General features: G+C 38.7%; 1 protein-coding gene across 1 annotated transcript in view; it reads left to right on the top strand.

Moving 5' to 3' along the window:
* Positions 1-19,834, top strand: part of PDE3B (phosphodiesterase 3B) — a gene marked incomplete at its 5' end in the record, with an annotated part of 155,620 nt that overhangs the window by 126,857 nt on the left and 8,929 nt on the right. Inside the window, 7 exons of the mRNA XM_004711617.2 lie at positions 448-518; positions 4,860-5,011; positions 5,802-5,939; positions 6,742-6,853; positions 10,780-10,893; positions 15,220-15,419; positions 19,261-19,464. Of these exons, the coding sequence (XP_004711674.2) occupies positions 448-518; positions 4,860-5,011; positions 5,802-5,939; positions 6,742-6,853; positions 10,780-10,893; positions 15,220-15,419; positions 19,261-19,464 (991 nt within the window). The remainder of the gene's footprint in view (positions 1-447; positions 519-4,859; positions 5,012-5,801; positions 5,940-6,741; positions 6,854-10,779; positions 10,894-15,219; positions 15,420-19,260; positions 19,465-19,834) is intronic.

Below are 19,834 nucleotides of genomic sequence, written 5' to 3'. Positions count from 1 at the left end.
AGGGCAATGAATGTACAAATGTGCTTTACACAATTGATGTATGTATGGATTGTGATAAGAGTCTTATGAGCCCCTAATAAAACGATTTAAAAAAAAAGGAAAGAAATGAAGTTGGTGATATTTTACCTATAAGTAGGTATCAGGAAACCTAGAGAATTATTTTAACATATGTTAAGTTAGTGTTTTCTCAAAAGTCCCTAATCCACATGGTATTCAATCTTATTTTTGCTTCTACAGTCAAAAATGCTGACCTTCAGAAATATGTTACTTCTTTGAGGAATACATGAATATTTTCTGGAATGATGCCTGTTAAATTTATAGAGCGTTCAGACTACTAGGATTTGGTCCAGTTGGGATGTTGGTTAAATATTAATAACATTTTCTAATTAGCTTTAGGTTAACAAAAGCCTCATTTATCATATGTATTTATCTATTTTATTCTATAAGTTGTGGACATCAAATAGTGATCTCAGCACCGGAATCAGAGTCTGCTACAGACTGCCACAGTGGACAATCAGGTGAGAAACACATGTCGTGCGTGTTTTAAAGTTTAAGACCAAATTCTTAACTCTGTTTATTTTAGAATGAGTTTACCTCTCTGTAAAATAAAAATTATACTCTGTGAAAATATTTTGGATCCCACACCTGCCCTCCTTCACAAGGGAAAACAAGAATCCGTCTCCTCATGGGCAGAGGTGAGACATGTCTCCACCCTCCATCAACCTTCTTTACCTCTTCTGACACCAGCCATAGCTCCCACAACACTGCCTGCCGCTGGGTTGGCTAATCTGTTGCAATAGCCACAGAGAGCTCATGGACAGAACTCACAATTATGGGAGCTCATCAGGGAAGTTACTACAAGTCACGATCAGTAAACAGTACGGGTACGGTCATTCAGTGGACCATGTAAGATATTAAAATTATAATAATTTATAATTTACCAAGGGTTCATGAGGGTGGGAGGGTGGGGCAGGGAGGGGGAAAAAATGAGAAGCTGATACCAAGGGCTCAAGTAGAAAGAAAATGCTTTGAAAATGATAATGGCAACATATGCACAAATGTGATTGATACAATTGATGTATGAGCTATGAGTCCCCAATAAAATTCAAATTTAAACAAGGATACAGCCATTGATCCACAACAGTGCCCCTCCTCAGCCAGCTGCCATGTCTCTTTCTCTGTCCTCGGCCTCCGAGCCAGTGGGTCTGTTGGGTTCTGACTTGGCTTTGATAGAGGTGTGGTTTTCGTCTTTCCGCAGACCATATCCCCAAAGGTCACAAAGGGTGGCGACTTGTTTCACACCCTTTAGTACAGGTGTCCTCAAACTACGGCCTGCGGGCCACATGCGGCTCCCCAAGGACATTTATCCAGCCCGCCGGGTGTTTTTGCCCTGTTTGTTTTTTTACTTCAAAGTAAGTTATGTGCAGTGTGCATAGGAATTTGTTCATAGTTTTTTTTAAAACTATAGTCCAGCCCTCCAACGGGTCTGAGGGACAGTGAACTGGCCCCCTGTTTAAAAACTGTGAGGACCCCTGCTCCAGTATGGTGGAGACTTAGACTACAGTATCCCTCCAAAATGGGATAACCCCAGGCATAGAAGCTAGAATTTACAATACACCACTGTAGGGATTATGGACAGAAGAGCCATGTTAAAAAAGTTCACTTTGTTCCTACTGTTTTACTTATTTCACTCACTCACTGTCATTGAGTCAATGCCAACCCAGAGTGACCCTATTGAGCAGGGTAGAACTGCCCCTGTGGGTTGATTAGTTATACCATTCTAAAGTATTTGATACCCTCGAGCTAGAAGTATTACTGATGAGGAAATTATAACTACCTTGTTGTTGTTAGATGCCACCAAGTCTGTTTCTACCATAGCGACATGCACAGCGTCACCAAACCCTGACAGATCCTGCGCCATGCTCACGATCGTTCTATGCGTGAGCCCATTGTTAATGACTTTTAAAAGTTGGTGACTCAAACTGTCAGTGATAGTGAACTGTGTAAATCAAACCAGCAATCCCCTTGAATACAGCTAGAAAACATTGGACAAACTATTTTTTTAAATCTGCTTGAATCCATTGATGAACTAGCAAGCTCCAAACAATTACCAGTACAAGACGGGTTCTAGGAGCTGAGCCTGGAGTTTGAGTATGGAGGGTCCCAAGACTGATGAAGCGAGTGGTGCTGGCCCGCCCCAGTGGGAATAGCTTGGAAAACCCGAAATCATATGCCTGAAAGGATTATCCGCTCCTCTCGTTTCTCAAGTTGAATGAATATCATCTTGAATGGTTAGTGCGTCCAGCAGGTGGATAGAAGAAATGGTACACCTGTCTGGTGGAAGTTTCCACTGTCCAGGGTCTCAAATTAATTCTCTAAGCAGTGTTGCAATGCATTATCCCAGAACAACAGCAGGCTGGTCTCTATGTCCTGCTGCATTCCCACGAAGATAAACTGTGTTGGGTAAAAGACACACACTAGCTGCTTTGGAGACATCTGAGAGCAAGCTAGAATTTGAAGATCTCAGATTCCAGAGAAGAGACAGTGAGTAGTAACCCCGGTATTTCCCTGGGTTTTCCGCTGGTGTCTCTGAGGAACAAAGTCCAGTCCAAGCAGTGTTATTATTTATCCACACTTTACAGTCAGCAAAAACATACTGAAGGGCATTAAGGGCAAAAATCAAGATTTGAACCTACCTTTTCAGCAATTCAAATTCAATGAGCACTATTAAAAATATTTAACTTTAATAACAATGTATTTTAAAGTACACAGATCACAAGATTATAGCATAATGAATTTCCACAAATTTAACTTACCTATGTGATAAGCATCCAGATCAAGAACCAACATGTTACTAGCATCCCAGATTCTCCCCTCCTTTCAGCCGAGCATTCCTGATAGCACTGTTGGGTAAGTGTTGGACTGCTGACTGCAAGGTCAGTGGTTCAAAGCTACCAGCTGCTCCAGGAGAAAGATGAGGCCGTCTGCCCATGAAGACTTTTACACCCTTTGGAACCTTCATTAGCAGTGTGTTTGTATTTTGGTTTTGGTCCTGTCAATCGTATCCCCAAGAGTATCCATCTTTCTGTTTTTCAATAGACGCATTTTCCGTTGTGATGTGTTTTTGAACTCTGTATAAAGAGAATACATCTGTATGTCTAGCTTCCTCACTCAGAGTTATGTTTTTAAGAATCATTCATATTATTACACGTGATTGTAGTTCATTTTCTTTTCTTTGTAGTCTTCAATTTTGTGAATATTCCACAATTTGTTTATTCAATTTGCTATTGAGAGACTTTAGAGGAATTTCCTGATTAGGGTATTGCAAAAATAATCAATGGGAACCCCTTTTTCACGAATATCAATGAGTGTTTTTAGCTAATCCTGCTGCTCCCCTTTTTCCTGCGATTTTGGAGAAAGATTACTGTTCATCACCATGGTTGAGAAAAATGATAGTGTGACTTAATTTTTAGATGTGGCCTAATGTATTCATTTCTGAATATGAATTTAAAATTTTATATTCCAAGTCAAAGATGTCGGAAGTGGTTTCCATCAAGTTGGCAGGAAAGTTCCTATTGTAGTAACTAACTCTTTTTTAATGTTTGTCTATTTAATTAAAAAAAAGCTCACTTTTTGGGTATATAACAGTATTATTGGCACACGATTTACATAACATACATACAATTCAATAGTTCCATCATTCAGTCATATCAAGGAGAATTGTACAGTCATTACCATATCAATGTTAGAGCATTCCCCCCGCCCCCATGGTTAAATTGCCTTCAAAATGAGTTGTGCAATCACAGTCAGTTCTAGTGCTCCACTTCTTTGATTTATGATTAAATACGAGGTGAGTCGAATACGTGAAATGTCTGAGTTGCCTGAGCACAGGTATCTGGGCAAAATAATGCGCTATAATAGTGTCATCAAATAATTTAGATTGAATGCCAATATGGCTCATGTTTTCTGAGTAATTTTTCATGGTGACTATTTCTCTAATAAGCAGTCCATATAGAACGCCTAATTTGTGGAGGGATGGGGGGATGGTGAGGGCCCCAAATCCATCTGCAGAATATCTGGCCAGACTGAGCCACTGACAAATCCACTTTAGGCACAGGCAAGAGTCTCAATCAGCCTTACTGTCAGGAAGAGACCATGGTGACCTTGGTGATGCCGGATCGAACGCGATACTTGGTCAGCTGACCACCCTATAGACACGACATGAATTTGTTCTGGGTGTAAGTATCTCTTACTGGTTCCATGACAGAAATTTCATCCCTGGCCTTTTTATTATGGTTTTATAAGAGTTCTTCTCCTTCTTATGCATTATTAGTATTTTTTTTACATTATTAGTATTTTTGTCTGTAAACTATTATGCATATAGTATACTATTGTGTACCACTTTACCACTTTGTTTTATTGTGTTTCATTGTTTTCTGTTGGGTCTCCCAGCTGTGAAGCACAGGAGGAGTGGATGCAGAATGATAATAATGGATACAAAGGGATATAGGGAGGGAATAGAGTGGGCTGGGGGGTGGAGGGAGATAGGGAGGGGAAAGGGCATTCCGGAAGTAACTACTGAAGAGAGGAGCGGGGAGGGAGCACTAGAACGAACTGTGATTGCATGAATTCTCTGAAAGGTGATTTAACCATGGCGGGGGCGGGGTGGTGGTGGTGGTGGGGGTGCTTTAAAATTGATGTGGGGATGATTGTACAATTCTCCTAGATATGATTGAATGATTGAATTATGTGATATGTAAATAGCCAATAAGACTGTTGGAAATTAAAAAAAAATCAGTCCATATGGGCTGAAGTTTATTCCTACTTGTTTATTGCTATTTGTCTTTTCTTTTTGAAAGGTGAAGAAAAAAATGCCTTTTTCTCAAGAGACTCATTCAGACTTAAAGAGACGCAACAAGAAGAGAAGACAGAAAGGAGAGACGGCAAACAATTACTTCCAGACGTTGATAATCAACCAAGAGAAGAGGCACTGAGTGAACAAGCACCAAATGTAAAAGATTAAACTCTAAATATGATTATGCTAAGGTGAAATACAACACTAGTCAGTGCTAGTTTCATTATTTTGCCAAGGACAGGTTTGAAATGTAATAATGTTTTAGGTTTTTACTGAAAAGTAACTATAAGTCACGTAAGAAACTCGAAGGGAGACCCTGGGTTAAAATAATCCAGTCTTCATTAAGCATGAGTGACCAGTTGGATTCTTTTTCAAATACACATATTTTGTTATGTAGTGAGGATATTATTTTCTATTTGGGTATTTTCTTTCATGTGTATTTTCATATCTGGGAAACATGCGTAGTCAGGAAAATAACCTGTCAATAACGTCCTGTGCCAATGCTTTTTAAGTGTTGTTCTGAAAATTCAAAAGGTATGCTTTTAAGAAAATAAAGCCCTTCTATTCCTTTTGGGTTGTTAACCTAGTCACAAGGCCTAGATGAAAACATGAGGGTTTTCCTAATATCCTTTTATGTTTATAACTTGTAACATGAGAATAAAAGATGACTACATTTTTATTACTATTACATATTATAGCATTTTTATTTAGAAAAGTAATAAACTTATTAATAAGCATTTGATCCTTAGATGACTTGCTTATAGTGGTTTGAAGAATGTATTCCAAGAAATAAAAATATTAATAAGAATATTTGAGAATAACTATTCTAGAAAATAGCACACGGTAATTTGTAGTGCATCAATATTGTGTTCTCCCATCGATATGCACTTGACATTCTTTATAAGAGGTAAAGTGAAGTTTGCTCTATTTTCTCCTCCCTGTACAGAGTGAACAAGAATCATCACTGGATTTGATCTTAATAGAAGATCAAGACTCATTAATAGAAAAGATGAGCAACTGGAATTTTCAAATTTTTGAACTTGCAGAAAAAATGGGAGCGAAATCAGGACGGATTCTGAGTCAGGTGTGTTTGAAGTCTTTTCTCCTTTTAATGTGAATTTTTATATAAAAAACAAAACATCTTAAAAGAATGTTATTGATGTAGGCACTAACTCAGCATTATTTATTAAAAAACTTTTTTTTTTTCACCCCAGAATTTTTTCATTAGACGTGTGATTGAAATGTCTCCTGGGTGGTTCCTGCAGAGCAGTATTTGATTAACCTTCCCCTAAAATGCCACTCAGTGTAATTCCTTTAAGACCTTATTTCTGCAAGAACATAAGGAAGGCATTAATCTCACAAGATGCCTTCAGAATACTGTTGGTCATATTTATCTTCTTTTAACACCTCATTTTAGAATGAAAACCCATTCGCATGCCCATCAGTAAATTCAAGTGAACACCAAACCCACTGCAGGGGAGTCCATTCTGACTCACACAGACCCACTGGACAGGGCAGAAGTATAATCTGTAGGCTATAATCTTTGAGAAACAGGCTGCCCCGGTTTCCTCCCGTAAGCCAGCTGTAAATCTGAACCACCAGTCTTGTGGTTAGTAGCCTCACCCTTAAACCCTCAGCGCCAGAGTTTCTCTTTCAGTAAATTAGTGAAAGGAAAAATTTTAACTGGGGCGTGATGCTGTCAGCTTTCTCTGTTCTTTAAATGTTTTATTTAAGTATAAGGTTTTCCTTTTCTATTTTTTGGAAAGAAATTAGCTTAGAGAAAATTTTAGTGAATTAAATTAAAGAAAGCAAATCATAAAACCATGCTCAGCTACAAATAGGAATTCTGTTTTTTAAATTTAACTTTATTTTTAATTGATACTTAGGTTATGTATACCTTGTTTCAAGACACTGGCCTGTTGGAAATATTTAAAATTCCTACTCAGCAATTCATGAACTACTTTCACGCATTGGAAAATGGCTATCGAGACATTCCCTGTAAGTATCCACATATCTTATTTTTTATATTCAACTAATTCTTTTTAATGCTGTATTATTTTTCTATTCAGATAAACACTTGTTTTCTGTTTTGAGCTTACTTTTTTATGTTCTAAATTGTTCACAAATAGACACTTTTAAAGTTAGATATTTAGAAAACCTAGAGATTTAAAATCAGTACTCTACGACCTTGAGTTCCCTTACTATTGTTAACATGTTGGTATACATACCTATGTGTATCTCAAATAAAATGTGTTTAAACACGTCTCTGCAATCAGTAGATGCCTATAGACTATTCTTTTAGTAACACACGTACCTTAGCCTTGTTAGGATACCTCCCACATGAAAGGATACTTTTTGTGCCATGGGGAAAAATTAGTAAGATTGAATACTAATTTTTAAATAGAGCTCAAGTGGACACCTGCCCAAATAATTGAAGCTTTGCAACAAGTTTCAGGAATGCTGTTCTACATTACACACTTATTTTCAGATGAATCAAGTATTTTAAAGAAGATCTGGAAGACCTCAAAGATAAATTCAAGGCTTATAGATCAGCTCTGAAGGTGTAAGGATGGTATTTTAGGATTACAAAGGGGTAATCCTGATAGGTTCTCTAAAAGGACAGGATGATCATAAGGGTTTATTATGAATAAATTTAAATTGGTGAGAAAGAAGCCAGTAACTTTGTGCTGAGGAATTTGTTCCCATCATGACGATGTCCCTGCTCGTTCTTTGAGGGCAGCATGGATTGTCCTCTGAGAATTTCACTGGGAAACCTGAGCCATCCTCCTTAGAGCCTTGATCTTGCCCATTCAGACTTCTTTTTGTTCCTCATACTCAGAGAACATTTCAAAGGAACATTATTTGAATTCCTGGAGGGTGTCGAAACTGCCATTTTGACATGGAATGGTGTAAATTAAAGGCACCCTATGGCATTATGTACTACACATTGAACTGCTTACTGGAAAGTCAGTGGTTCAAACCCACTAGCTACTCCAGAAGAGAAAGGTGAGGCTCTCTGCCCACGGAAAGATTCAAATATCTCAGAATCCCCAAGAGGTACTTTTACTCTGTCCCTAGGGTCGCTATGAAATAGGATTGAGTCGGAGTCGGAATTGGCGCACAGCACTGAGGGCTGTTTTGTTTTGGTATAAACAGAAGAGCATACCGAATTCTTTAGGCAGAAGTTGAAGATGTGAAAACAGTGTCTATTGATGTATAGACCTAGATGGAGCATATGGCGAGAAGCAATAGCTTCACATTTTGAAGCATTTGTTTAATAAGGGTTTCTATCATTGTTGTAATGATACCTTTTGACTTACCCTTACATATCCTCCAACACTGTTTTTAAAAAGTAAATTTATTTATTATAAAATAGGTAATAATATTTATACCTATGTATAACCTGTCCTTTTCACTTTAATACTAGATGGTATACATATTTACATGTCAATAATAATTAATTTAAGTGCATTACCTTTTAAATGATTGATAATATTAAATGTCAGATCTTTCAGAAAATCTGTGACTTTAAAATGTTTTACATTTATCCTTGAGAGTCCTTTTTGACTGTATTCTGATTTGTAGGATAATCTTTACTGTCTATTTGGTTTCATAGTAGAATAGAAAGCGCATTTCATCTTAGGAAAAGGTACAGCTTTGTCTTTGTGTTGAGACATTCTGTAGTTTCTGTTTGGACACATTTTGTATTTGGGAAGTTAATTACATATAGAGAGCTCAACTTCTTAAATTGAATTAACTCATTGATAATGATATTGAATGATTTAAGATTATTTTTACTTATTAAAATTTCCACCTATAAAATATGCATTTTACAAAATAGCTGAGTTTTAGAAATGGAATGAAGTGATGCTGTCAGAGGGACACCAGAAGAAAGGAGGTAAAGAGAAAGAGGCAGTAAAGGGGCTTCGCTGTCAGGTTTAATAAGGGCTTATCAGTTAACAGCATGGAGTCTGGGATGGACTTTTCTGAACTTTAGCTTCTAAGTTCATCAATGGAATTAATAGTACATCCCCTTGGGAAGTGATAATATAAAGTAATCTGAGTAAGCATGTACCAGAATTCATGGTACGTAATAAATGTTCAGCAAAAGCTGTTATTCGAATCAATAATAATTAAACTCCTAGTGGGTCAACACTATTTCATTTCTGTAGCCCGAACACTCAGTGTTGTGTCATCTGCTAAAGATGCCTAGAGCAACGGTTCTCAACCTGTGGGTCGTGACCCCTTTGGGGGTGGAACGATCCTTTCACAGGGGTTGCCCGATTCATAACAGTAGCAAAATGACAGTTCTGAAATAGCAACGAAAATAATTTTATGTTGGGGGTCACCACAATATGAGGAACTATTTTAAAGGGTCGCGGCATGAGGAAGGTTCAGAACCACTGACACAGAAGGTACTCATTGTGGGGGACCAGTTTCCACAACCAAATGGGTCCAAGTGGCGGTTGTGTAACTGACAGTTAAATTAAAAGAACAACAGACAAGATATGCAAATGTTCACCTCTTCTATGGCAACCAGAACCAGCGTGAGGGGCGAATGTATTCTCTCACAAGCTTATCGTATATAACCTCGGGCATGCAGGCCATGTCACACACGTATGTAACAGGAACGAGACGAGCTAGGGGTACACACACAACAGGAAAAAGAGGTACTAGAGGCATACACGTGACAGGAAGAGCCATACGTAACAAGATGGGCGGTTCTAGAGTTAAGATGACCACCTCCCCTTGGTTGTCTCTGAGCTGGCTTGACCTTAAGTGTACTGAAGCTTATTTCTAGGGGAACAATCTGTGATCCTTATCAGAAGGGAGTGGGCTCTACTTAGGGTTAAATGGTCAGATCGCTTTTGAGGGCACACACCCTTCAGGCAGAGAGCCTTCAAGGGTATAATAGCAACCATGTGCTTGCAAACAGCACCTGAAAATTGGCATTTTTATGGGGGACATTGCAGAAAATAACTTTTACTTAGGAGAATGTAACTGGGATGCATCTCCAACCCACAGACATGAAGGCCTCCCTCCACGAGAATCTTGGGCTCCCAGACTCCTTAAAATATGAGTGTAGAGTATTTGTCCACATATACTTTCTTCCCAGTTCTCAGTTTCCCGCAACTCATAAAGCATTTATTGAATTGTGGAGCTTTCCCTGGGTATCTACTCTAACTATGATCACTAGGTTCCTGTAGATCTCCTCATGTGATCTTCATGGGGAATTGTATGGTCTACCTTTTCTAGGTGCGAAATAAAAGGTCAAGGATCTTTCCCAAGATCACAAACCTAGAAATAGCAATGCTGGTTTCAGTTCTGCATCTGCCTAACTGCTAGAGGCTTTAACAGGACCTTTCCCCATAGTGTTATTTGTATAAACCAGTGCTTTATTGAGCACATACTGTGTTTCAGACACGGTATCAGGTGATTTCTTGTACCATAGTATTTAGTCCTTATAACGATACTGAGATATAGATATTTTTCATCTTAGCTTTGTGTCCATGCACGCGCGCGCGTGCGTGTGTGTGTGTGTGTGTGTGTGTGTGTGTGTAAGTATAAATATCCAGAATTTGTAACTATTCTGTTTTGAGTATAAATATGGTGACTCCAGAATCCAGAATCTGTCTACATGATGTTTTTAAAATAGCAGCCTATTTCTCAATGCTTCTCAGTTAGCCCTAGTTACTCTGCCTTTTTATTTAGCTTCATTGCTAGATTTTTATAGTGTATATATAGGGTTTTAAACATTTTACCACATCAAGACACTTCAAGGGTAAATGAAGCAAACTAGAATTGTGAGAAGTCATGTGTTTTATTTTTGATGTTAGAGTAGGACTCCAAAATTCTTGTATTTTAAAAATGTCCTATGTGAAACATACCATGATCATTTCTATAAAACACTTTGCTGACTTTAGATCACAATCGAATACATGCCACAGACGTCTTACATGCGGTTTGGTATCTGACAACACGGCCAATTCCTGGTTTTCAGCAGGCCCACAATGATCGTGGATCAGGCAATGAACCAGGTATTTCCTTCCACAAATCTTTCATTTAATTATTTGATTAGAAATTATTAATTAAGCTGTCTCAGTTTATTAACTCTGTTCGATTAAAATTTTTATTAAATAACTTGTTACATGTAAAGGACTACTGTATAAGTTTTGATGTGTAATAATGGCATGGAAACTTGGAAATCTAGTACCTGTCTTTTAAAAATTTTTTTATCAAAAGGTCATTTTATTAAAAGATCATTGGGGGCTCTTACAGCTCTTATAACAATCCATACATCAGTTGCATCAAGCATATTTGTTATATGTGTTGCCATTGTTATTTTCTAAACATTTACTTTCTATTTGAGCCCTTGGTATCATGATTCTGTACATTGAAAATCTCAAAAGCTCCACAACAGGAGTATTGACAGTGATAGAGGAATATGGAAGAGTGGCAGGATACAAGATCAACAAACAGAAGTCTATTGGTTTGCTGTATACACCGAACAAGACCATGGAAGAGGAGATCAAGAAGGTAGTACCCTTCACAATAGCTAAAACAAATGGAAATGTCTAGGGACAGCCAGGAAGACAAAAGACTTATACAAGGAAAACTACAGGACCCTATTACAGGAAACCAAAAGTGACTTCCACAAATGGAAGAATCTCCCATGATTGTGGGTCAGAAGACTCAATGTAGTAAAGATGTCAATCTTACCCAAGGCACTATATAAGTTTAACGCTATCCTGATTCAAATACCAACAGCCTTCTTCAAAGAATTGGAAAAACTGACCACCAATTTCACATGGAGAGGGCAGAAGCCCAGAAATAGCAGAAAACTCCTCAAGAAAAAGGACAAAGTTGGAGGGCTCGCTTTACCTGACTTTAACACCTACTACACAGCCACAGTGGTCAAAACAGCGTAGTGCTGGTAAAATGAGAGCTACTCAGACCAATAGAAAAGAACAGAAAACCCAGAAATAAAACCATCAGCATAAAGACAACTGATCTTTGACAAGGGCCTCAAAAGCATCACTTTAACAAGTGGTGCTGCAAACAATGGATATTCACCTGTAGAAAAATGAAACAAGATTCTTACCTCACCCATGCCCAAGAACAAACGCCAGGTGAATCACAGATCTAGAAGTAAAACCTCCAAACTATCAACCATCACTGAAGGAATCAGACAAACTTAAGGATCTTGGCTCAGGGACTACATAGGCTAACTGCAATAGGGTAGGGTACACACACACCTGAAATCGACAAGTGGGATATGCTAGAGATAAAACACCTGTATGCATTTAAAGACAACCAAGAAAGTAACAAGGGAACCCATGGATTGGGAGAGGATTTTTAGCAATGACACAACAAAGGGCTTATTACTAAAATCTACAATACCCTTCGATCCTGCAAAAAGAGAACACTTAGCGCCCTGAGGAAGTGGGCAAAAGACCTGAAAAGACGTTTCACTAGGGAGGAGGCCAGAATGGCCAATCAACATGAGAAAATGCTCCTGATCATTGGCCATCAGAGAAATCCAAATTAAAACAATGATGAGGTACGCCCTTGAGGATAGCTCAGATCAGAAAATCAGACAGCAACAAATGTTGGAGGGGATGTGGCAAGACAGGAACTCTCCTCCACTGCTGGGGGTCTTGTAGATACGTCCAACATCTGTGGACAGTGATCTGGCAATATTTAAAGCAAATGGAAATAGAGCCACCCTGTGACCCAGCTATCCCTCAACTGGGCATATACCCTGAAGAGGTAAGAAATAGACCACAACCAGTCCTCTGTGCTCCAGTGGTAACTGTGGCACAATTCACGATTGCAAAGAATTGGAAACAACCCAAATTTCCATCAATAGACGAGTGGATTAGAAAACTCTAGTACCTGTTTTATGAGCTAGAGTATAACCAGGACTACCAGATCTACTGTTTTCTTCTCCATACTGTGTCTCACAGAGGGAGGCATCTGAAGGCTTGCAGCAGTAGAACCGCTTGAGTATAGGTCTTCTCGCTTGCTTCTCAATAGACATCCCAGGAGTGTCCCCTTCATCAGGATGTTCAGAAATGCATTTCAACATGAATTCCTGGGGAGTGAAACACCACTTTGATCCAGTAGCTGGGGAGGGGGTTATGGAATTGAGGTAAAAAATGGATTGGGGGTCTTGGTTCATCTCATAGCACTAGTTCCCTAAACATCCATTTTCTGAATACATAGTTGGAATAAACATGAAATGTTCATTAACTGTAAAGCTATGACTTTTATGTGCTACCCAAAGGAAAAGAAGGCTGAAAAGCAGTTTCAGGGTGGTGTGCAAGCTGCTCTTCAACTTGGGCACCTGACTCCTGGTAGACCAAGCAGTGTTCTAAGTGTCTTTGGCAGACAGTGATCCCCTGGGCCACTTCGGAGAGACGTTTACAAGAAAACCGGAGTGTAAATCCTCAGAGTTTTCTTGCAAAACCAAGTTTTCTTCCTCAAATAACTATTTTCTTTTTTGAAAAACAGGTCCTAGCTTTTGGGCTCTGGTAGCTTATGAATAGTTAACCATGGATGTGGGTAACCCCTTGTCCTGCCCATGAGAGCCACTCTGAACAGCCAGTCTTGGAAATCAAGGGGCCTCATTACTTGGGTGTTCAACTGATTTTGCATATTGGGCTTATAAAAGTTCATCTTTGATGAACTTTTTATTAGTTCTAATGAACTATTTTGGAGTTTACTTTAGAAAAAATTTTTATTGGGGCTCGTATAACTCTTATCATAATCCATACATCCATCCATTGGGTCAAGCACATTTGTACATTTGTTGCCATCATTTTCAAAACATTTTCTTTCTAATTGAGCCCTTGGTATCAGCTCCTCATTTTCCCCCTCCCTCCTCCCTCCCTCCCTCCAGAACCCTTTGACAATTTATAAATTTTTCATGTCTTACACTGACTGGCGTCTCCCTTCACCCACTTTTGTCTGTTCCCAAGGAGGTTATATGTAGTTCACTGTGATCTGTTCCCCCTCTCTTCCCCCACCTTCCCCTTCTCCTTCTGGTATCTGTACTCTCATTGGTCCTGAGGGGTTTATCTGTCCTGGATTCCCTGTGTTTCCAGCTCTTATCTGTACCCTTGTACATGCTCTGATCTAGCCGGATTTGTAAGGTAGAATTGGGGTCATGATATGGAGTGGAGTGGGGGAAAGGAAGCATTAAAGGACTAAAGGAAAGTTGTATGTTTCATCGGTGCTATACTGCACCCTGACTGTCTCATCTCCTCCTTGTGATCCTTCTGTAAGGGGATGTCCAGTTGTCTACAGATGGGCTTTGAGTCTCTACCCTGCACTCCCCCTCATTCACTGGAGTTTTCTATATATAAGATTATATCATCTGAAAATAAAAGTTTTACTTCTGCCTTTCTCATCTAGATGTCTTTTAATGAAACCTTCTTATAAGTCAGGCAGCCAATTACAAGAATCACCTTTTTCTGAAATAAAGAAAATAAGATAGTTTTATATTTGCATAAATAATTAGATTTAATTAACTCTTTGTTAGCTATTTTCTTATTTTTACTACTGATTTCATACTAAATGTTCACAGACTTGTATATTAAAATCAGAATTTGACAAGTCTATGGACTTTAAAAAGGATATCTTTTACTACTTTTGATACTTTAAGATATATTTTGAAATTCTAGGGCAAATCCAGAATATATATAACAGAAAAGAAAAGAAATTATTGGTTTTGATGCTAACAACTGAAGTCTTTTTTATTAGAAATGTCAGTGTTTAAATATACCCTTATGCATATGTTTGAGTATAGATTTTTTTCTGATTATATTGAAAATAGTTCCAGTGAATATTTCTAAAATCTCAGTTTAAAAAAATATAACAAAATCCCACTTTAGGTTTGAAATGTAATCTAAACAATATGAAAATAATGATTTATCTTTATAATTATCTCAGGATCAAGAAATAGTTATTGCTTGTCTGCATTTAGATTGTATGTGTGTGCATTAAAGTATTTTGTTTAAAAATCCTTGGGATGGCAACTGTGGAGAATCCTAATGGGCCTATTAAGTAAATGGCTTCAGGGTCCTACTTAACACTGTTCCTCTCTATTAGCATCTGCAATGGAAACTGTATACAGAGGGCTTCAAAATGTTCATGGAAAGGGGGAATAAAAAAAAGTAATGAAATTCTTCCACGAGCGATTTGAAGTCTCTTTGCACCGGTTTAAGGGCATGCTTCTCAAAGATGGTCTCAAGGGTCTATTTCTTAGGTAAGGTAAAAACCATAACAACAGCACACTTACATTACCTGTGGGGAAGTTATATGTCGCTGTCATTTTTTGTTCTGTTTTTGTTGTTCCTCAGATTCTGATGGGAGAATGAACCCCGGGCGGACTTCTTTCATCTCATCGAAGAGTTGTTCTGTTCCAGATGGGAGCTATGGCTGCCTGTCTGCAAACATCCCTGCCCTGGAATTGATGGCTCTTTATGTGGCAGCAGCTATGCATGATTATGACCACCCAGGGCGAACAAATGCCTTCCTGGTGGCCACAAATGCCCCTCAGGTAGGAAGTACTTCTCCAGAAAGTTATGCTTGAAGTTTTACAGTCATGCTTCAAACCTCTTTGCAAACAATTCTTCAGTGGAATCGCATCGCCATTCCATCTTACTCTTGACACCTTCGCGGTGGCTATCAGCTGATGCTGACTTGAACGTGCCATAGGGTTTTTAGTGGCAGAATTAGTGCAGACTTGTTGGAAGTAAATTACCATGTCTTTCTTCTAAGGTGTCTCTGAATAGTCCCTAACTGCCAATCTTTTCATTAGTAGCTAAAGTACATTAACCATTTGTACCACCCAGACTCTCCCAAGACCCTGTGATGTAATTAATTGGATAGTAACACACAGTCTGGGCACCATGTCTGCTAGGGATTGGGAAAACATTACCTTCTTCAATTAGCAAATAAAGGACCTAGTTAGTAATTCGCTGATTTGTGAAATTCTGGGGTGCAAGCTGTCTACATTTTCGCATTTTGTCAAGTTGATAAAACTCTTGGACTAGGTCTAAGACATACTCTTCCTTCTGGCTAAGTTCATGTCCGGAAGCTATAATGAAGTTGGTTTCTTTTGTTGGGACACCTAAATCCTAAGACACCTATCTGAATATATTAGTGTATGTGAAAATTCTTTGAGTACAATATCATTTTTGTGTCCAATATAGTTGATAAGGTGAAACATTCATTTTTAGCCACAATTTGCATAAAGAGGTGGCTTCAAAACTGAAAAACAGATACTGTAATTTAATAGTCTTTAGCCATTAGGACTTGGAACTAAAAGTAATGGTTTTAGGTCGAATTCAGTATGGCTGTGAGTGTTTTAGGCTGGCGATTCCTGAAATGCCATCTCTGTGTTTCCAGCCTCATGTCTTACAAAGGAAGGAGAGGTGATCAGTAATGATCTGCTGAATTGATTTGACTTCTTGAACTTTATCACTCTGTCAGTTCTGATTCCTTCTTCATCTGTAGCCATTTTATGTATTGCTTCTCATTTCTATTTCTTTCATACACTGTCATTTTAAAAAATATAATAAATTCTCTACTCAGAATAAGAAATGGATTCATTGTATGTGTGCATGTATGAGAGAGAACATGTGTGAGTAGTTCCTGATTTCTACTGGTATCTTATTGATGGATTTCAATCTAGCTATTAATATTTACCCATTTTGTAAGATTCTGGGGGGAGAAATTACACATATTTCCCCCTAATTTCTCATGGTTATAAATTGTCTGTAAACATTTTTTAATTGTCTATAGATGAAGCAATGGGGAGTGATGGAATGGAAGCAAAACTAGTTAGAGATTTTAGCTATTTTAATTTATCTTTAAGCAAAAAATATAGCTTCTTCACCTAAGTCTTCTTGCTTGAATCCCTGCCACATTTCCATCTCTCTGGAACACACAGCAGTCCGATAAAGCTGTGAGGTTTTCTGACATAATAAACCTCCAACCAGTGAGATCAGAAAAAGAAATGAGCAAACTCCGAATTTCTTCACCGTCTAAATTACCCTTTGAAATGATCAAAGAAATCTAAAATACGGCAAAGTATAGGTTGGTAGTAGAATCTAGAGATAATCACTGTACTGGAAGCTTCAAAGGCCTAGTGCAAATGAGGAAGGATTGAAGAAAGGCCATCTGAGGTGCTGCTTTGCAAAAGGCAAACTCTGCCGAGAGAGTCAGTGAGTGGGGTCCCCTGCTGGGCGGACCCCAGGTAAACTCACTGTACACTGTGCTTTGTGGAGCCAAGAGTTGCATTCCTGGTTTCTGAACAGACAAAATTGTGCTGATCGTTTCTCACTCTTCATCAGAACTGAGCATGAAGTAGTCACATTCCTAGTCAATATAAATTCGTGCTTTAGGAAGTCTTTGACGCTTACTCTTTCTCTTTGAGATTTACATTTAGAAATTGTCTTAAGCCTATTATGAAATACTTTTAAATGGCCCATTGAAACATTTAGATCATATCATGGCTTACAAAAAAATCACATGGTGTTTTAAAAAATTGGTTCTGAAATCTCAGTTTTAGCTATATTTTTACAAATATGAAGTTACCTCATTACTTTTGGCTCCATTCCCATTCAGGGTGGCCCTGTCCAGCAGACTAGAGCGGTGTGATCAGATTTCCAGGGCTGCAATCCTGACAGACGCAAACTGTCACATCTTGCTCCCCCAGTGGAGCTGTGGGTTCCCACCCCTGACCTTTTGGTTAGAAGCTCAGTGTTAACAACAGCACAACAGCGTGCCTTAATTAAGTAGAACTACTTAATTTAATTTTTAATTAAGCTCTCAGAATATATATCTTAACAAAGGTTATATTCTGTTTTTATCCTTTTCTCTCTCACTAAACAAGATAAGCGCTGTAAAAATAGGAGTAGATTATTATTCCCATCCCTGGTCTTGCACAACTTGAAAGTGGAGTTCATTTAGTAGTTAATTTGCTCTTTTAACAATGTAAATATGTTTTGTTTTAATTTTAGAGTTGAAGGAGGTTTTAGGAATTCTGCAATCTGATGATTTTGAATCTGTATCACAAAGTCCTTGAGCACCGAAGAGGCGCATCAGATTCTTCCGTTGGGGCTAGGTGGGGAAAAAGTCAGTCGTTCCAAGACCTGGATTGCCATCTTAACGAGAGGATTTATGATTTTGCTTGCTTTACACGTCTTGGGCCAGGCACTGTCTCAGGAGGAGAGTCTTGTTGAAGTTCTTTGGACAGCCCTTGGCTTCCTTTTCATTCATTACCGTCACCGTTGATGCCATATTAGCTATAAAACAGAAACCGATCTCTAAACTTGCTCTTCATCCCTGATAACCTTGTATCTGAGATAGTTTGCTAATTAAATAATGTAGGCCTCACAATATCAACTTTAAATCTCTTGGAGACAGCATGATATCTGGAAAGACTTGTATTTTGGAGTCAGACAAATCTGACATCAAACATCTCCCCTCTTATTTTCATGGAGTCCAGAAGTCCTGGAACCATGCAAGCTGGAATGGAGACCTGAAACTACTGCCTTGAGATACTTTTAACTTTCAACCAGAACTCTCCCTAGAAGTCTTCTTAAATCCAAAAACATGGTTTAACTTGGCTAGTGAACGTGTCCTGGTGGCGTTGATGAGGTTCACGTGTTGAGCTGTGTAGCCTCCAGGTCAGCAGTGTAAACCCACCAGCTGCTCCAAGGGAGAAAGATGAGGCTTTCGGCTCCCGTAACGGTGCAGTCTCGGAATCCCACAGGAGCAGTTCCACTCCGTCCTGTCGGGTCACTAGAGCCAGCGTAGACCCAATGGCAGTGACTTTGGTGAGTGGAAACATCTGTCTGCCTTGAGCTTGGTGCTCTTATCAGCTAGCCACAGGGATCCAAATGTCAGCAGCAACTCAGAAGATGAGGTGGGACGCTGTGGGGGTAGTGAGCCTATGTAAATTTGGCTGGAACAATTTAGAAAAGGAAGTAGGAATGGTTGCCTAACTTGAGGAATGTAATTATTGTCACCAAGATGGGCATATAGCAATTGTTGAATGGGTATAGTTCTGTGGTGTATATTCCCAACAACAAGACACATAAAATATAACTGTTAATTTTTTAATCAAGCTTTTCACTTACTACATGTGTGCCCCAGAAGGAAGGAATCCCTCAATGTCTTTGTCCTTCAGCCTACTCATTTCTAAAATTATTACGACCTTCCTTCCCAGCTATCCAAGTACCGGCAGAATGCCTGGCTGATCATAGGATTCAAACCCAGCCTTCCTGGGAGAAAGATTTCAAGTTTGGAAACTTTCAATGTGGTTGCTGTGACCAGAATCCACTCAGTGGCAGGGAAAGCGTGCACTAATCCTCTCTCTTTCCCCTTTTCAGGCAGTTTTATACAACGACAGATCTGTGCTTGAAAATCATCATGCTGCCTCAGCTTGGAATCTGTATCTTTCTGGCCCAGAGTTCAGCTTTCTTCACAATCTTGATCATGTGGAATTCAAGCGCTTTCGTTTTTTAGTCATTGAAGCCATCCTTGCCACAGATCTTAAAAAGCATTTTGATTTCCTTGCCGAATTCAATGCCAAGGTTTGTTGCACAAATTAATGCTTGTTTGAAAAAATGCAGATCATTATTGTCAGTGTTACTGATAACAGGTGTTCCTTAATGTTCAGTTACCATTAATACTCACGAGGTCACAATAAGTGTCTGATATTATATATATGTATACCTATATATTTTTAAAGATGAAACATTTTTGCCATTATGGTAACAGGTCCTGAAGTGCCATTGCTCACTGTATTTCCTATCTGATGTATAGATTTTACATTGTTGTGATTTTCTTTCACATAACCACACACCAATGAATTATGACTAAAGCTTTCATGGGCCAATTTCAGAAAGTTGTATACAGTGCCAAGTAAGACATTACCTGAAATGAGAGATGTGTTTCTAAGGA

Source organism: Echinops telfairi, unplaced genomic scaffold (assembly GCF_000313985.2).
Source record: "Echinops telfairi isolate 266 unplaced genomic scaffold, ASM31398v2 ScPeMD7_60;HRSCAF=208, whole genome shotgun sequence".
Lineage (NCBI taxonomy): Eukaryota > Metazoa > Chordata > Mammalia > Afrosoricida > Tenrecidae > Echinops > Echinops telfairi.
Note: the sequence above shows the minus strand (reverse complement) of the source record. Positions and strands in the feature narration are given on the sequence as shown.